The sequence below is a fragment of the Salvelinus fontinalis genome, chromosome 34 (genome assembly GCF_029448725.1).
Source record: "Salvelinus fontinalis isolate EN_2023a chromosome 34, ASM2944872v1, whole genome shotgun sequence".
Taxonomy (NCBI): Eukaryota; Metazoa; Chordata; class Actinopteri; order Salmoniformes; family Salmonidae; genus Salvelinus; species Salvelinus fontinalis.
Genome location: NC_074698.1, coordinates 30,405,849 through 30,423,232, shown reverse-complemented (window position 1 = coordinate 30,423,232; position 17,384 = coordinate 30,405,849). Strand labels below are relative to the sequence as shown.

Genomic DNA, 17,384 nt, shown 5'->3' with positions numbered 1-17,384 from the left:
TCCACAGGTGGGTCAGAGAGAGCCTCTTAATCATCCTCGCCAACACAGGTGGGTCAGAGAGAGCCTCTTAATCATCCTCACATTCACAGGTGGTTCAGAGAGCCTCTTAATCATCCTCACCTTCACAGGTGGGTCAGAGAGAGCCTCTTAATCATCCTCACCTTCACAGGTGGTTCAGAGAGAGCCTCTTAATCATCCTCACCTTCACAGGTGGTTAAGGGAGAGCCTCTTAATCATCCTCACCTTCACAGGTGGTTCAGGAAGAGCCTCTTAATCATCCTCACCTTCACAGGTGGTTCAGGGAGAGCCTCTTAATCATCCTCACCTTCACAGGTGGTTAAGGGAGAGCCTCTTAATCATCCTTACTTTCACAGGTGGTTCAGGGAGAGCCTCTTTATCATCATATTCACAGGTCTAGGATCAGAGTAGCAGTGCTGATCTAGGAATAGTTTTGCATTTTAGATCATAATGGATCAGATTTTTATGGACAGGGGTCCTGATCCTAGATCAGCACTCGTATAAGAGGCTTTATGAATATGGGCCAGTAAATCTGTGTGGACAGTATTTAGACACATAATCTATCCTACTCACTGAACTGTGTCAATCAACTACTTCATTCAATGGTGTATAAGGTAAATTAAAAACATGTCTGTAGTAAAACTAACAGTCCTCTCCTCTTCCCCCTCTCTCCCTTTCTCCCCCTCTCTCCTTTCTTCCCTCTCTCCTTTCTTCCCTCTCTCCTCTTACCCCTGTCTCCCTCTCTCCCTTTCTCCCTCTCTCCTCTTCTCCCTGTCTCCCTCTCTCCCTTTCTCCCTCTCTCCTCTTCCCTCTCTCTCCTCTTCCCCCTGTCTCCCTCTCTCCCTTTCTCCCTCTCTCTCCTCTTCCCCCTCTCTCCCTTTCTCCCTCTCTCTCTCTCCCTTTCTCCCTCTCTCCCTTTCTCCCTCTCTCCTCTTCTCCCTCTCTCCCTCTCTCCCTCTCTCCCTTTCTCCCTCTCTCCCCCCTCTCTCCTCTTCTCCCTCTCTCCCTTTCTCCCTCTCTCCCTTTCTCCCTCTCTTTCTCTCTCTCCTCTTCCCTCTTCCCTCTCTCTCCCTTTCTCCCTCTCTCCTCTTCCCCCTCTCTCCCTTTCTCCCCCTCCTCTCCTCTTCCCCCTCTCCCCCTCTCTCCCCTCTCTCTCTCTCCCTCCAGCCCCTCTGGCCACGGTGCTCAGTAACCGGTTCGGGTACCGTCCCGTAGTGATGTTTGGGGGTTTTCTGATCAGTCTGGGAACCATCAGCTCTGCTTTCGTCTCCTCCATCAACGAGATGTACGTCACCATCGGCATCGTCTCAGGTAACGATCTAACTACTTTATACACACTCACACTCACTCACACACACACACACACACACACACACACACACACACACACACACACACACACACACACACACACACACACACACACACACACACACACACACACACACACACACACACACACACACACACACACACACACCACTACTTCACGCTTCCCGCAATGGTCTATCTTGTGATACATATGTGAAATTCATTAGAAACACCTTGAACATGTAAGGAGAATAATGATGTTTAGCTGTTACATTCATGCTTAGAATTCCAGCTGAAAAAGATCTGAATGAAACAAGGGACTCCTAGCAGTGCATGAGGCTGACTGACTGATGTCCGTCTCTTCCAGACCCGGCCTGTGTTTGTGGGGTAAAAACTCCCAACCCCACTGTCAAAGCTCTATTCAATTCAGATCGAAAGATATGAATGAAACGTGTGGTATCAATGAGGCCTAAACTCCCCCATCTTGAGTCTGTAGGACACATTTGCACAACAGAAAAATCACAAGTCTCAAAATTGTCCAAAATAAACCAATATTTCCTTTCAGATCCGATCCAAATAACTTTTCTTTTCCAGAACGAAGCACTGCTAGCTGTCCCAGTAAATAACTCTCCACCTTCCTTCAAAACAGACAGCAGCTAACTTAACAACCTCTGTCTTCTCTCTTCTTGTTTTTAACTACGTCCTCTTTCAGCAGTCACCACGACAACAAGCCTGAGTGACCTATCAACCCTGACCTCTGACATCAGAGTGACCTGTCCACCCTGACCTCTGACCCCATGACCTTGCCGCAGTGCCATTGGCTGTCACACCCCTCTGTGTGTCCTCTGCTGGACCAATGATGTGTATATATCTAAGACATGGACTGAAACGTGAAAGCGGCAGCGGCATTTTGCACTGTGACTGTATTCACTTTGTAAACCTTATTTGACATGATCTTGATGACAAGGTACTCCTGTAATCCTGTTTTCATGTTGTTTGCTTTTATGTTAATCATGTGATTTCCAGATTGCGTCAACAATAACATGTTGTCATTTTGTAATGTGTCCAGGTCTGGGGTACTGCCTGACCATCCTGCCCACCATCACCATCCTGTCTCAGTACTTCAACAGGAGGAGGTCCCTGGTCACCGCCCTGGCCTCCTCAGGGGAGTCCTTTGCCATGTTTGCCTTCGCACCAGGTACGTTGTGGTTTCATGTGTGTCCGAAATGGCACCCTATTCCCTATATAGTGCACTACTTTTGACCAGGGCCCAATGACACCCTATTCCCTATATAGTGCACTACTTTTTACCAGGGCCCAATGACACCCTATTCCCTATATAGTGCACTACTTTTGACCAGGGCCCAATGACACCCTATTTCCTATATAGTGCACTACTTTAAAAAACAAACAAATGTAAAATACATTTTCTCCCGAATTTTCGTGGTATCCAATCGCTCGTAATTACTATCTTGTCTCATCGCTACAACTCCCGTACGGGCTCGGGAGAGACGAAGGTCGAAAGCCATGCGTCCTCCGAAGCACAACCCAACCCAACTGCTTCTTAACACAGCGCACCTCCAACCCGGAAGCTAGCCGCACCAATGTGTCGGAGGAAACACCGTGCACCCGACCCCTTGGTTAGCGCGCACTGCGCCCAGCCCGCCACAGGAGTCGCTGGAGCGCGATGAGACAAGGATATCCCTACCGGCCAAACCCTCCCTAACCCGGACGACGCTATGCCAATTGTGCGTCGCCCCACGGGCCTCCCGGGTCGCGGCCGGCTGCGACAGAGCCTGGGCGCGAACCCAGAGACTCTGGTGGCGCAGCTAGCACTGCGATGGTAGTGCACTACTTTTGACCAGGGCCCATAGGGTGTAGGGTGCTATATAAAGGAATAGGGTGACATTTCAGACAGACTAATGAATCTCAAAGGCAGATATAGTGACTGATACTGTTCTATAAATAATACCTGAAGCATTGTGGAGGAGCGTAAAAAAACAGTCATTTAAAAGCACACATCTCCTCTCCTCCTCTGCAGCCTTCATGGCCTTGAAGGAGACCATCGGCTGGCGCCGCTGCTTCATTGTCATCGGTCTCATGCAGGCCTCCGTGATTGGCTGCGGCGCTCTGCTTCGACCAATCATCATCAGACCTGACCAGGAAGTGTCCGGGGAGGTGTCCAATAAGGAGAAGCTGTCCGTTAAGTTGCAGACGATCTACGAGCTGGAAAATGAGGACACCCAGACCAACGTTAGCTCTGAGGAGTCTGAGGAGTCAGGGGATTCCGGGGTCACCTCTCTGTCTGCCTCCAGTGCTGACCTCCGGGCCACCACAGCCACACAGGACCCCTCTGAGACCCGGGCCCTCATGGAGGACCAGGGGGAGGAGAACCAGGGTGGACAGGCAACCCTTGGAACCCCACTGAATCAGCTGGAGGCTGGGGAGAAAGAGCAGGGTGAGGTGGGTCCCCTTGTCCAACCCTCCAGACCTAAACTCCTAGACCTTTCAGTGTTAAACGATGGAGCGTTCATCTGCTATTCTCTGTTTGGCCTCTTCGCCACGCTGGGGTTCTTCGCCCCGTCACTTTACATCATAGAACTCAGTAAGAGCCGCGGCGTCCACCCAGAAAAGTCGGCCTACATGCTCTCTGTAATGGCGGTGTCCGAGGTCTGCGGGCGCCTGTCCATCGGGGTCATTTTAAACAAGGTGCGGATGCGTAAGACCCATGTGCTTCTGGGATGTGTAGTTCTGCTGTGTCTGGTGCTGCTTGCCTTCGCCCTGGTGACTGAGTTCTGGGGCCTGGCAGCCTGCTGCTGTCTCTATGGCTTCCTGATGGGCACCGTGGGTTCTACCCACATCCCCATGCTGGCAGAGGATTACGTGGTGGGCATAGAGAGGATGCCCTCGTCGGTGGGGGTCTATGTGTGTATCCAGAGCTTTGCTGGGCTGGCCGGACCACCGCTGGGGGGTAAGAGACTCTAGATGGTTGACTGTCTGGATCTTAGTCTTCCTCTCCCTCTCTGCCTCTCTCCCTCTCCCTATCTGCCTCTCTCCCTCTCTGCCTCTCTGCCTCTCTTCCTCTCTGAATATCTGTCTTTGTGAATCCTTTCATTGTCGGCCTATAATCCTCTCTTGAACTAATCTAGAAGCTTTTGATTGCTGCCGCGCCAACCTGATGATCTTGAAGGGTCTTGGCAGATCTTTAGGCGTCTCTGACGTTGCCTCCTGTGTTTTCTCCCCAGGCCTGTTGGTGGACAAGACCCAGAACTATGGCTCAGCCTTCTACTCCTGTGCTGTGGGAATGGGCCTGGGCGCCATCTTCCTCGCCATGGTGGGGCCTGCCAAGTCTGGCCTCTGCCACCGCGGGAAGACGAGACAACAGGAGGAGGAGGAAGGAGAGGAGGAGGAAGGAGAGGAGGAGAGAGGAGAAGAGGAGGAGGAGAAGGTTTCTCAGGACAGTGGATCAACTGATTATTTAGATGTTGATCTGGTTGTGGCGACCAGTCCTGCTAAATGGTCCCCAGAACAGGAGACCAACGTGGTCTGAACGCTGTCTGAACGCTGTCTGAACGCGGTCTGAACGCTGTCTGAACGCGGTCTGAACGCTGTCTGAACGCGGTCTGAACGCGGTCTGAACGCTGTCTGAACGCTGTCTGAACGCGGTCTGAACGCGGTCTGAACGCTGTCTGAACGCGGTCTGAACGCGGTCTGAACGCGGTCTGAACGCTGTCTGAAAGCGGTCTGAACGCGGTCTGAACGCAGTCTGAACACGGTCTGAACGCTGTCTGAACGCGGTCTGAACGCGGTCTGAACGCGGTCTGAACGCTGTCTGAACGCGGTCTGAACGCGGTCTGAACGCGGTCTGAACGCTGTCTGAACGCGGTCTGAACGCGGTCTGAACGCGGTCTGAACGCGGTCTGAACGCTGTCTGATCGCTGTCTGATCGCTGTCTGAACGCGGTCTGAACGCGGTCTGAACGCTGTCTGAACGCGGTCTGAACGCTGTCTGAACGCGGTCTGAACGCGGTCTGAACGCTGTCTGAACGCGGTCTGAACGCTGTCTGAAAGCGGTCTGAACGCGGTCTGAACGCGGTCTGAACGCTGTCTGAACGCGGTCTGAACGCGGTCTGAACGCGGTCTGAACGCTGTCTGAACGCTGTCTGAACGCGGTCTGAACGCTGTCTGAACGCTGTCTGAACGCGGTCTGAACGTGGTTGAATAGAACACAACCAGGTCTCTGGTAAAACAAGTCTCAACTCAACGACCTGGTTCAATAAAGGTTCAATGAAGAAATACATGACGGCGTTTTGCCGACCGTCACCTCACTGACCGACCAATGAGAACCTCGACCACTAGATACTCACAGGTGGTTAGAATGGAGAACAGACACCCAACCATCTAGCAAGTAAGAGAACACACACCCTGTCAACATGCTACTGAGGGACTGAAAGCTGGACAAACACCTCTGTGGTACAGAATGTATACACACACACACACACACACACACTGTCAACATGCTACTGAGGGACTGAGAGCTGGTCTAACACCTCCGTGGTACAGAATGTACACACACACACACACAGCTGTGACCTGTTGACCCTCTGAGATGTCGTTCACATTGAATTGCAGCGAACAACGGTCTTCGGTGAATTCCTATTGACCACGTCTCTCTCCTCAGAGTCAACCAAACTCCATGCATGGCTGAGACACAGGCTTTTAACATGATTACCGCTCTGTCAGTAGTTGATATAACCATGATATGACCTCTCTGTTCATAGTTATAACCATGATATGACCTCCCGGGTTCATAGTTATAACCATGATATGACGTCTGTTCAGTTATAAACATGATATGACCTTCCGGGTTCATAGTTATAACCATGATATGACATCTGTTCAGTTATAACCATGATATGACCTCCCGGGTTCATAGTTATAACCATGATATGACATCTGTTCAGTTATAAACATGATATGACCTTCCGGGTTCATAGTTATAACCATGATATGACATCTGTTCATAGTTATAACCATGATATGACCCCTCTGTTCATAGTTATAACCATGACATGACCTCTCTGTTCAGTTATAACCATGATATGACCTCTCAGGTTCATAGTTATAACCATGACATGACCTCTCGGGTTCATAGTTATAACCATGATATGACCTTTCTGTTCATAGTTATAACCATGATATGACGCCTGTTCAGTTATAACCATGATAGGACCTCTCGGGTTCATAGTTATAACCATGATGACTGTTCCTCAGTCTCAAACCCTCAGTTGATGCCAAAGGCCTGGTAGTAACAGGCAAAGTCCTGTCTTTATATTGATGACTATTATTATGGTTGAATCTGAATGACTACTGTTATCCAAACACAAGACCACCACAGTATTCTGCACAGCCTGTACACAATATGTTTTCCTCAGCAGTCTACTTCATGTACCTATGTGATATAAAAGTACCAAATACGACTGTAGGTGAAACTAAGATGTATGGATTACAGTGTGAATGACTAGCTGTTTCAATTATGTGGATCACGACTTTACCTGTCAGTCAATCAAACAAACAATCAAAGCTTTTATTTATACTGTGTTTATTTTAAAAATATATATAAATGCATTTTGAAGTGCTTGCAGCCTGCCAAGGCCACAGTGACAAGACACAACTTCCTAGGTAGGTAGAGGTGGAGATTCGACTACAAAATAATTGATTCGTCGACTCCTTGATCGTCGACTCCAAAACATCCTGGAGTCTTTCACTACTATGTAGGTAGGTAAAAACGATGAGACAAGGAGTGACTGTCAGTCACTCAGACCTCTTGCACTGAGATGCAGGGTCTTAGACCGCTGGGCCACTGGGGAATTTCTATCATCTCTGCTGCAACACTCACTGCTGATCAGCTTTTTTAATTGATTAAATTGATTTGTTTATAACAAATGAACTTTGAACACGTGTCCATGTATTCATTCTATTGATGGAGGCATATATACAGTATTCAGACCTTTTTCCACATTTTGTTACGTTACAGCCTTACTCTAAAAATGGATTAAATATTTTTTAAATTACACACAATACCCCATAATGACAAAGCGAAAACAGGTTTTTAGAAATGTTTGCAAATGTATTAAGAATAAAAAAATAAAAAAAACTTTATTTACATAAGTATTCAGACCCTTTGCTATGATACTTGAAATTGAGCTCAGGTGCATCCTGTTTCCATTGATCATCCTTGAGATGTTTCTCCAACTTGATTGGAGTCCAACTGTGGTAAATTCAATTGATTGGACATGATTTGGAAGGGCACACACCTGTGTATATAAGGTCCAACCAAGATGGAACTCTTTGGCCCGAATGCCAAGCGTCATGTCTGGAGGAAACCTGGCACTATCCCTACGGCAAAGCATGGTGGTGGCAGCATCATGCTGTGGGGATGTTTTTCAGCGGCAGGGACTGGGAGACTAATCAGGATCGAGGGAAAGATGAACAGAGCGAAGTACAGAGAGATCCTTGATGAAAACCTGCTCCAGAGCGCTCAGGACCTCAGACTGGGGTGAAGGTTTACCTTCCAACAGGACAATGACCCTAAGCACACAGACAAGAAACGCAGGAGTGGCTTTGGAACAAGTCACAATTTCAAGTATCAGACCAAAGGGTCTGAATACTTATGTAGAATAAGGCTGTAATGTAACAAAATGTGGAAAAAGTCAAGGGGTCTGAATACTTTCAGAATGCACTGTAGTTACTGGACGAGAGAAAGACATCGAGAGAGAGAGAGAAAGACATCGAGAAAGAGAGAAAGACATCGAGAGAGAGAGACAGACATCGAGAGAGAGAGAGAGAGAAAGACATCGAGAAAGAGAGACAGACATCGAGAGAGAGAGAAAGACATCGAGAGAGAGAGAGAAAGACATCGAGAGAGAGAGAGAGAAAGACATCGAGAGAGAGAGAAAGACATCGAGAGAGAGAGAAAGACATCGAGAAAGAGAGAGAGAGAGAGAAAGACATCGAGAGAGAAAGAGAAAGAGAGAGAGAGAGAGAGAAAGACATCGAGAAAGAGAGAGAGAGAAAGACATCGAGAAAGAAAGAGAGAGAGAGAGAGAAAGACATCGAGAGAGAGAGAGAGAAAGACATCAAGAGAGAGAGAAAGACATCAAGAGAGAGAGAAAGACATCGAGAGAGAGAAAGAAAGACATCGACAAAGAGAGAGAGAGTGTCTGTCAGTGTGGAAGCTGAAGGTTCATGTATGTGTGTGTATCTCAGTATCTCAACAGGTCACAAATCTTGCTGCTGTGACCTTCTCTCTCCTACGCTGTACCGTGATAACTCCTGAGTTACACTGCCACCTAGCGTCTCCTCAGTAACATTACATCCTGATGTTGACCTATATTACACAAGGCTCTGTTGCCTTGGTAACATTAGTACAGTCCCCATCACAGTGCTCAACAAAGCAGCCCTTCCTGTCCCACATCGATGACATGTTGGTGAGTACTATAGGAGTGCAGATCTAGGACCAGTTCCTAATACATTTATTCATTATGATATGCAAGGACAACAACCTCTTCCTCAACATGATCAAAACAAAGGAGATGATTGTGGACTACAGGAAAAGAAGGACCCAGCACGCCCCCATTCTCATCGACGGGGCTGTACTGGAGCAGGTTGAGAGCTTCAAGTTCCTTGGCGTCCACATCACCAACAAACTAACATGGTCCAAACACACCAAGACTGTTGTGAAGAGAGCACGACAAAACCTATTCCCCCTCAGGAAACTGAAAATATTTGGCATGGGTCCTCAGATCGTCAAAAGGTTTTACAGCTGCACCTTCGAGAGCATCCTGACGGGTTGCATCATTGCCTGGTATGGCAACTGCTCGGCCCCTACGACAGCAAGGCACTACAGAGGGTAGTGCATATGGTCCAGTACATCGCTGGGGCCGAGCTCCCAGTCATCCAGGACCTCTATACCAGGTGGTGTCAGAGGAAGGCCCTAAAAATTGTCAAGGACTCCAGCCACCCTAGTCATAGACTGTTCTCTATGCTACCGCACGGCAAGCAGTACCTGATCGCCAAGTCTAGGTCCAAGAGGCTTTTTAAACAGCTTCTACCCTCAAGCCATAAGGCTCCTTAACAGCTAATCAAACATGTGATAAGCCCATATATGTGGCAGTCTCCTAGCAGTACAAATACAATACATAGCTTTGTGTGGAAGACGATGTACAAGAACTACAAAACCCACAAAACATCATGTTGTATTTGTATTCCACAACAGCTGCAAAATGCAGGGATGTGATTGGCCACATAGAAAATCAGGTGCAACAGTCCAGAGGCTAACTGCCAAGACACGGACACTATTAAAATAGTAAATTACATTCCTGATCTTCCAGGAAGTAGGTCTGAAAACCAAGAATTGCTGATTAGTCAGAAAAAATCCCATGTCTGGTTGACTGTGAGTGTCCGAAATGTTACCCTAATCTCTATATACAGTCGTGGCCAAAAGTTTTGAGAATGACACAAATATTAATTTTCACAAAGTCTGCTGCCTCAGTTTGTATGATGGCAATTTGCATATACTCCAGAATGTTATGAAGAGTGATCAGATGAATTGCAATTAATTGCAAAGTCCCTCTTTACCATGCAAATGAACTGAATCCCCAAAAACATTTCCACGGCATTTCAGCCCTGCCACAAAAGGACCAGCTGACATCATGTCAGTGATTCTCTGGTTAACACAGGTGTGAGTGTTGACGAAGGACAGGGCTGGAGATCACTCTGTCATGCTGATTGAGTTTGAATAACAGACTGGAAGCTTCAAAAGGGGGGTGGTGCTTGGAATCATTGTTCTTCCTCTGTCTCATGGTTACCTGCAAGGAAACACGTGCCGTCATCAATGCTTTGCACAAAAAGGCAAGGAGGCAAGGCAAGGATATTGCTGCTAGTAAGATTGCACCTAAATCAACCATTTATCGGATCATCAAGAACTTCAAGGAGAGCGGTTCAATTGTTGTGAAGAAGGCTTCAGGGCGCCCTAGAAAGTCCGGCAAGTGCCACGACCGTCTCCTAAAGTTGATTCAGCTGCGGGATCGTGGCACCACCAGTACAGAGCTTGCTCAGGAATGGCAGCAGGCAGGTGTGAGTGCATCTGTACGCACAGTGCGGCGAAGACTTTTGGAGGATGGCCTGGTGTCAAGAAGGGCAGCAAAGAAGCCACTTCTCTCCAGGAAAAACATCAGGGACAGACTGATATTCTGCAAAAGGTACAGGGATTGGACTGCTGAGGACTGGGGTAAAGTCATTTTCTCTGATGAATCCCCTTTTCGATTTTTTGGGGCATCCGGAAAAAAGCTTGTCCAGAGAAGACAAGGTGAGCGCTACCCTCAGTCCTGTGTCATGCCAACAGTAAAGCATCCTGAGACCATTCATGTGTGGGGTTGCTTCTCAGCCAAGGGAGTGAGCTCACTCACAATTTTGCCTAAGAACACAGCCATGAATAAAGAATGATACCAACACATCCTTCTCCCAACCATCCAGAAACAGTTTGGTGACGAACAATGCCTTTTCCAGCCTGATGGAGCACCTTGCCATAAGGCAAAAGTGATAACTAAGTGGCTCGGGGAACAAAACATCGATATTTTGGGTCCATGGCCAGGAAACTCCCCAGACCTTAATGGACAAACAAAAACCCACAAATTCTGACAAACTCCAAGCATTGATTATGCAATGGGCTGCCATCAGTCAGGATGTAGCCCAGAAGTTAATTGACAGCATGCCAGGGCGGATTGCAGAGATCTTGTAATTATACTTCAGTATTCTATAGTAACATCTGACAAAAATATCTAAAGACACTGAAGCAGCAAACTTTGTGAAAATTAATATGTGTGTCATTCTCAAAACTTTTGACCACGACTGTATAGTGCATTCAGAAAGTAACCCCTTGACTTTTTCCACATCTTGACTTTTTCCACATCTTGACTTTTTCCACATCTTGACTTTTTCCACATCTTGACTTTTTCCACATCTTGACTTTTTCCACATCTTGACTTTTTCCACATCCTGACTTTTTCCACATCTTGACTTTTTCCACATCTTGACTTTTTCCACATCTTGACTTTTTCCACATCTTGACTTTTTCCACATCTTGACTTTTTCCACATTTTGAATACTTATGTAAATAAGATATTTCGGTTTTTTTATTCTTAATAAAAATGTGGGGACACTTTTCTACCTAAGTCTCGAACAAACTTTACCCACGTGTTGACAGGGCCGGCTTCACCCACACAAACAAGTAGTGTGGATAGAACCGGCTTCACCCACACAAACAAGTAGTGTGGATAGAGCCGGCTTCACCCACACAAACAAGTAGTGTGGATATATTTACAACATAACCTTACTGATGTAAAACACTTGGTTCTTCAGGGCTTTGTGGCCCTTCATATTTTTCAAGTCTTTGGTCTCGACTCACATCTGCTTCTGCCTCTTGTTTCAGGCTGTGTCTGGCTCCTTCATCTCCTGAACACCTTCTGGCAGTGGGACAGGTGGTGCCAGCCGGACCTTTCCTGAACTCTGACCGCCGTTGGTGTTGCCACGGTTACCTTGAATGGGCCCCATCCATCTTGACTGGTTCCATTTTCCCTTGTGGACCCGGATTTCGACCACGTCTCCAACCTCCACAGGCAGGTCGTCGGGGTCCTCACACCTGGTACCTCCATCCTGAGCTTTCCTAGTGTGAGAGTGGAGAGATCTGACAATAGTAGTTAGCTCGTTCATGTACTCCAAGTGTTCTACCTCAGCTAGAGTGAGGTCTATTTGTCGAGTGAGGTCTATTTGTCGAGTGAGGTCTATTTGTAGAGTGAGGTCTATTTGTCTGTCAGTCATGGGTCTGTGTGCGGGAACATTCATGGGTCTTCCTGTCAACATTTCATGTGGTGTACACACCAGGCCTTTATTAACACTACTGAGCATTTTCATTAACACCAATGATGTATTGGTGGGGTGGCATGCCTTAGCTAACCCTTGTTTAATGGATCGGTTAGCTCTCTCGGTAACCCCATTACTCTGAGGGTGGTAGATGGACACAAACTTCTTGTCCGCTCCCATCATTATGGTTACCTGCTTCACTACATCACCAGTGAAGTGGGTACCATTGTCTGCAGATAAAACCTCAGGAACACCAAATCTAGGTATTATCTCCCTCACGAGTAGCTTTGCTACTGTCTTAGCATCACAGTGTGTGGTGGGAAATGCCTCCACCCACCTGGTGAACCTGTCAATAAGGACCAGTGTCTTCCCTCAGGTAAGGTCACCGTACATAAAACCAGTGTCTTCCCTCAGGTAAGAACACCGTACATAAAACCAGTGTCCTCCCTCAGGTAAGGTTACCGTACATAAAACCAGTGTCTTCTCTCAGGTAAGAACACAATACATAAAACCTGTGTCTTCCCTCAGGTAAGGTCACCGTACATAAAACCAGTGTCTTCCCTCAGGTAAGGTCACCGTACATAAAACCAGTGTCTTCCCTCAGGTAAGGTCACCGTACATAAAACCAGTGTCTTCCCTCAGGTAAGGTCACCGTACATAAAACCAGTGTCTTCCCTCAGGTAAGGTCACCGTACATAAAACCAGTGTCTTCCCTCAGGTAAGAACACCGTACATAAAACCAGTGTCTTCCCTCAGGTAAGGTCACCGTACATAAAACACATTCAATCACTTGTCACCCAGTACCTCAGTCCTGACTTGGTTCATCCTCATCTATAACCAAGTTCCTCACACGAGGTTCCATTAGACCCTCAGGAATGTCTATCTATTAAACCTATGGATTCTGTGTCATTTATCACGTATACATCCTATAACGGGCTTGTACATACATTTAGCGATCGACTGTTCCTGTAATTATCAACCACAATGAGTGAGGTGACACTTACTGGAATCAGTCATCAACCACACAGTGCTTTTTCTAATTTCAGACTTTTGGTTTAACAGGCGTCTGCTTACCTTATAATTTAATGAGCTGCACGATGGGACGCAGAGCATCCAGACACAGCGGTCACTCCTGGTTAGCTCTCCAAATGTTGGGTGGTCCTTTACATGTGGTGATGTAAGTTTCCTTCAACAATCAGTCTTCCAGATAGATGACACAGACACAGGAACCTTGGTATAAAACTCTTTAGTAATAAAATGCAATTGCAGACAGAGATTCACATACATAATTACCTCAGTGGTCTATAGTAAATATCTGTGTGGCGAAACAGGACACAATACCCTTTATACAAGCTACCGTCAATCATACCTTAACATTGTTGCATTGGATTAGATACAAAGTATCTAAGATGAGAAAAACATGTCTAGGTTTCTCACTCTATCTCGGCCTTGAGGCTGTGTGACTATCAGCAGGAGCAGACAGTTCTCAGCCTGAGAACTAAAGCAGTACATCTCCATTACCCAGTACTTTTCCATCATTGAGCATTGCAAGCATACAAAGGTTATCACATATATACAGTAATCATGGCACTGGTGAAGCCCCACACTCGACCCCCAGGGTAACCCCCAACAAGCGCCCCAACTTGAGGCTGTAATTGCTGCCAAAGGTGCTTCAACAAAGTACTGAGTAAAAAGGTCTGGATACTTATGTAAATGTGATTTCATTTGTATTGTTTTGCTAAAATGTCTATAAACCTGTTTTTGCTTTGTCATTATGGGGTATTGTGATGTCATTATGGGGTATTGTGATGTCATTATGAGGTATTGTGATGTCATTATGGGTTATTGTGTGTAGATTTATGAGGGATTTAAAAAACTCTATTTCAGAATAAGGTTGTAACGTAACAAAAGGTGGAAAAAGTCAAAAGGGTTTGAATACTTCCCGAATATATATTTTTTTAACTAGAGTCTTATGGGACCTGGTCTAAAGTAGTGCACTATAGAGAGATTAGGGTGCCATTTGGGATGTAGATTATTTAAAGTGTGGGAAAATAATCCACCAACAACATAACACCCCTCAGCTGACTAGAACTCCCCTCTCAAATCTCCCTTCCGGCCCCTGTTCATTAGACACCAAACAGAATAAAAAACACTTCAATAGGGACCTGAACTTGTTCAATAAGAAACATCTGTGTTCTTGTTCGGCTGCAAAACGTTTTGCCACCGTAAGCACTAATGAACAAGACCCTGCTGCTGATGGTCTGGCTTTATCCTATTTAAATACTTGGACCAAACTACCTACAGCGGTGAGGTACAAATGATACAAATCCCTGATTAGTAATGTACTGAAGAACTAACTGGACTATGGAGTGTTAGATACTGTAGGGGTTTGGATGGAAAGGAGTGGACATAAAGTTCACTACTGCATCCTTCAATACTATAATCCTTCAGATGGCAAGCAAAGCAGGCAGTACTGTGATTTAGAAGTAGTGGAAGCAGGCAGTACTGTGATTTAGAAATAGAGGAAGCAGGCAGTACTGTGATTTAGAAATAGAGGAAGCAAGGCAGTACCGTGGTTTAGAAGTAGAGGAAGCAGGCAGTACCGTGGTTTAGAAGTAGAGGAAGCAAGGCAGTACCGTGGTTTAGAAGTAGAGGAAGCAAGGCAGTACCGTGGTTTAGAAGTAGAGGAAGCAAGGCAGTACCGTGGTTTAGAAGTAGAGGAAGCAAGGCAGTACCGTGGTTTAGAAGTAGAGGAAGCAAGGCAGTACCGTGGTTTAGAAGTAGAGGAAGCAGGCAGTACTGTGGTTTAGAAGTAGAGGAAGCAAGGCAGTACCGTGGTTTAGAAGTAGAGGAAGCAAGGCAGTACCGTGGTTTAGAAGTAGAGGAAGCAGGCAGTACTGTGGTTTAGAAGTAGAGGAAGCAGGCAGTACTGTGGTTTAGAAGTAGAGGAAGCAGGCAGTACTGTGGTTTAGAAGTAGAGGAAGCAGGCAGTACTGTGGTTTAGAAGTAGAGGAAGCAGGCAGTATCGTGGTTTAGAAGTAGAGGAAGCAGGCAGTACCGTGGTTTAGAAGTAGAGGAAGCAGGCAGTACCGTGGTTTAGAAGTAGAGGAAGCAAGGCAGTACCGTGGTTTAGAAGTAGAGGAAGGAGGCAGTACCGTGGTTTAGAAGTAGAGGAAGCAGGCAGTACCGTGGTTTAGAAGTAGAGGAAGCAGGCAGTACCGTGGTTTAGAAGTAGAGGAAGCAGGCAGTACTGTGGTTTAGAAGTAGAGGAAGCAGGCAGTATCGTGGTTTAGAAGTAGAGGAAGCAGGCAGTACTGTGGTTTAGAAGTAGAGGAAGCAGGCAGTATCGTGGTTTAGAAGTAGAGGAAGCAGGCAGTACCGTGGTTTAGAAGTAGAGGAAGCAAGGCAGTACCGTGGTTTAGAAATAGAGGAAGCAAGGCAGTACCGTGGTTTAGAAGTAGAGGAAGCAGGCAGTATCGTGGTTTAGAAGTAGAGGAAGCAGGCAGTACCGTGGTTTAGAAGTAGAGGAAGCAAGGCAGTACCATGGTTTAGAAGTAGAGGAAGCAAGGCAGTACCGTGGTTTAGAAGTAGAGGAAGCAGGCAGTACCGTGGTTTAGAAGTAGAGGAAGCAGGCAGTACTGTGGTTTAGAAGTAGAGGAAGCAGGCAGTACCGTGGTTTAGAAGTAGAGGAAGCAGGCAGTACTGTGGTTTAGAAGTAGAGGAAGCAGGCAGTACTGTGGTTTATAAGTAGAGGAAGCAGGCAGTACTGTGGTTTAGAAGTAGAGGAAGCAGGCAGTACCGTGGTTTAGAAGTAGAGGAAGCAGGCAGTACCGTGGTTTAGAAGTAGAGGAAGCAGGCAGTACCGTGGTTTAGAAGTAGAGGAAGCAGGCAGTACTGTCTGAACTGTTGACATTTCCTTCAGGTCACTAAAGGGGACTGGCCCTTCCTTGGTTTAGTGCTCTTATCAGGGTTGAAGGACTTTACGGTCAAATGCAGTCATTGACATTTTTTCCCCCAATATCAAATAATTTTTGGGTAAGAATGAAGTACCTTACTGTGATTGTTTTCAATTAAAATGGTCAAAAATAGCTTCTTAATAAAAGTCACTCATTTCAGGAAGTAATTTGAATAAAAAATGTCAGAAATGGAAAAACATTTGAATAGCTTCTCCATTTAAAAAAAAAGGATTGAATGACTTCAATTGAAAGTGACCCTAACCCTGGGTGTTACAGATGTTTAATAAATTAACTTTTTGCAAAGATAAGCTGAATATACACTGCTCAAAAAAATAAAGGGAACACTTAAACAACACAATGTAACTCCAAGTCAATCACACTTCTGTGAAATCAAACTGTCCACTTAGGAAGCAAGACTGATTGACAATAAATTTCACATGCTGTTGTGCAAATGGAATAGACAACAGGTGGAAATTATAGGCAATTAGCAAGACACCCCCAATAAAGGAGTGGTTCTGCAGGTGGTGACCACAGACCACTTCTCAGTTCCTATGCTTCCTGGCTGATGTTTTGGTCACTTTTGAATGCTGGCGGTGCTTTCACTTTAGTGGTAGCATGAGACGGAGTCTACAACCCACACAAGTGGCTCAGGTAGTGCAGCTCATCCAGGATGGCACATCAATGCGAGCTGTGGCAAGAAGGTTTGCTGTGTCTGTCAGCGTAGTGTCCAGAGCATGGAGGCGCTACCAGGAGACAGGCCAGTCCCTCAGGAGACGTGGAGGAGGCCGGAGGAGGGCAACAACCCAGCAGCAGGACCGCTACCTCCGCCTTTGTGCAAGGAGGAGCAGGAGGAGCACTGCCAGAGCCCTGCAAAATGACCTCCAGCAGGCCACAAATGTGCATGTGTCTGCTCAAACGGTCAGAAACAGACTCCATGAGGGTGGTATGAGGGCCCGACGTCCACAGGTGGGGGTTGTGCTTACAGCCCAACACCGTGCAGGACGTTTGGCATTTGCCAGAGAACACCAAGATTGGCAAATTCGCCACTGGCACCCTGTGCTCTTCACAGATGAAAGCAGGTTCACACTGAGCACATGTGACAGACGTGACAGTCTGGAGACGTCGTAGAGAACGTTCTGCTGCCTGCAACATCCTCCAGCATGACCGGTTTTGCGGT

At 46.6% G+C, this 17,384-nt stretch overlaps 1 protein-coding gene across 4 annotated transcripts; it reads left to right on the top strand.

Annotated features, from left to right (window-relative positions):
* Positions 1-299: 299 nt before the first annotated feature.
* On the top strand, positions 300-7,285 carry LOC129833697 (monocarboxylate transporter 7-like). 4 transcript variants are annotated; one of them, XM_055898460.1, is made up of 5 exons: positions 300-333; positions 1,186-1,329; positions 2,399-2,527; positions 3,371-4,300; positions 4,575-7,285. In XM_055898460.1, exons 2-5 carry the CDS (start codon positions 1,236-1,238, stop codon positions 4,877-4,879), a joined length of 1,458 nt encoding a protein of 485 aa, XP_055754435.1. In that variant the 5' UTR covers positions 300-333; positions 1,186-1,235; the 3' UTR covers positions 4,880-7,285. The 4 variants fall into 4 exon arrangements, with proteins under 4 accessions (XP_055754435.1, XP_055754434.1, XP_055754432.1 ...); XM_055898459.1 differs by lacking the exon at positions 300-333 and adding an exon at positions 2,042-2,296 and having other exon boundaries at positions 1,239-1,329; XM_055898457.1 differs by lacking the exon at positions 300-333 and having other exon boundaries at positions 1,239-1,329; positions 2,042-2,527.
* The last annotated feature ends 10,099 nt before the right edge of the window (positions 7,286-17,384 follow it).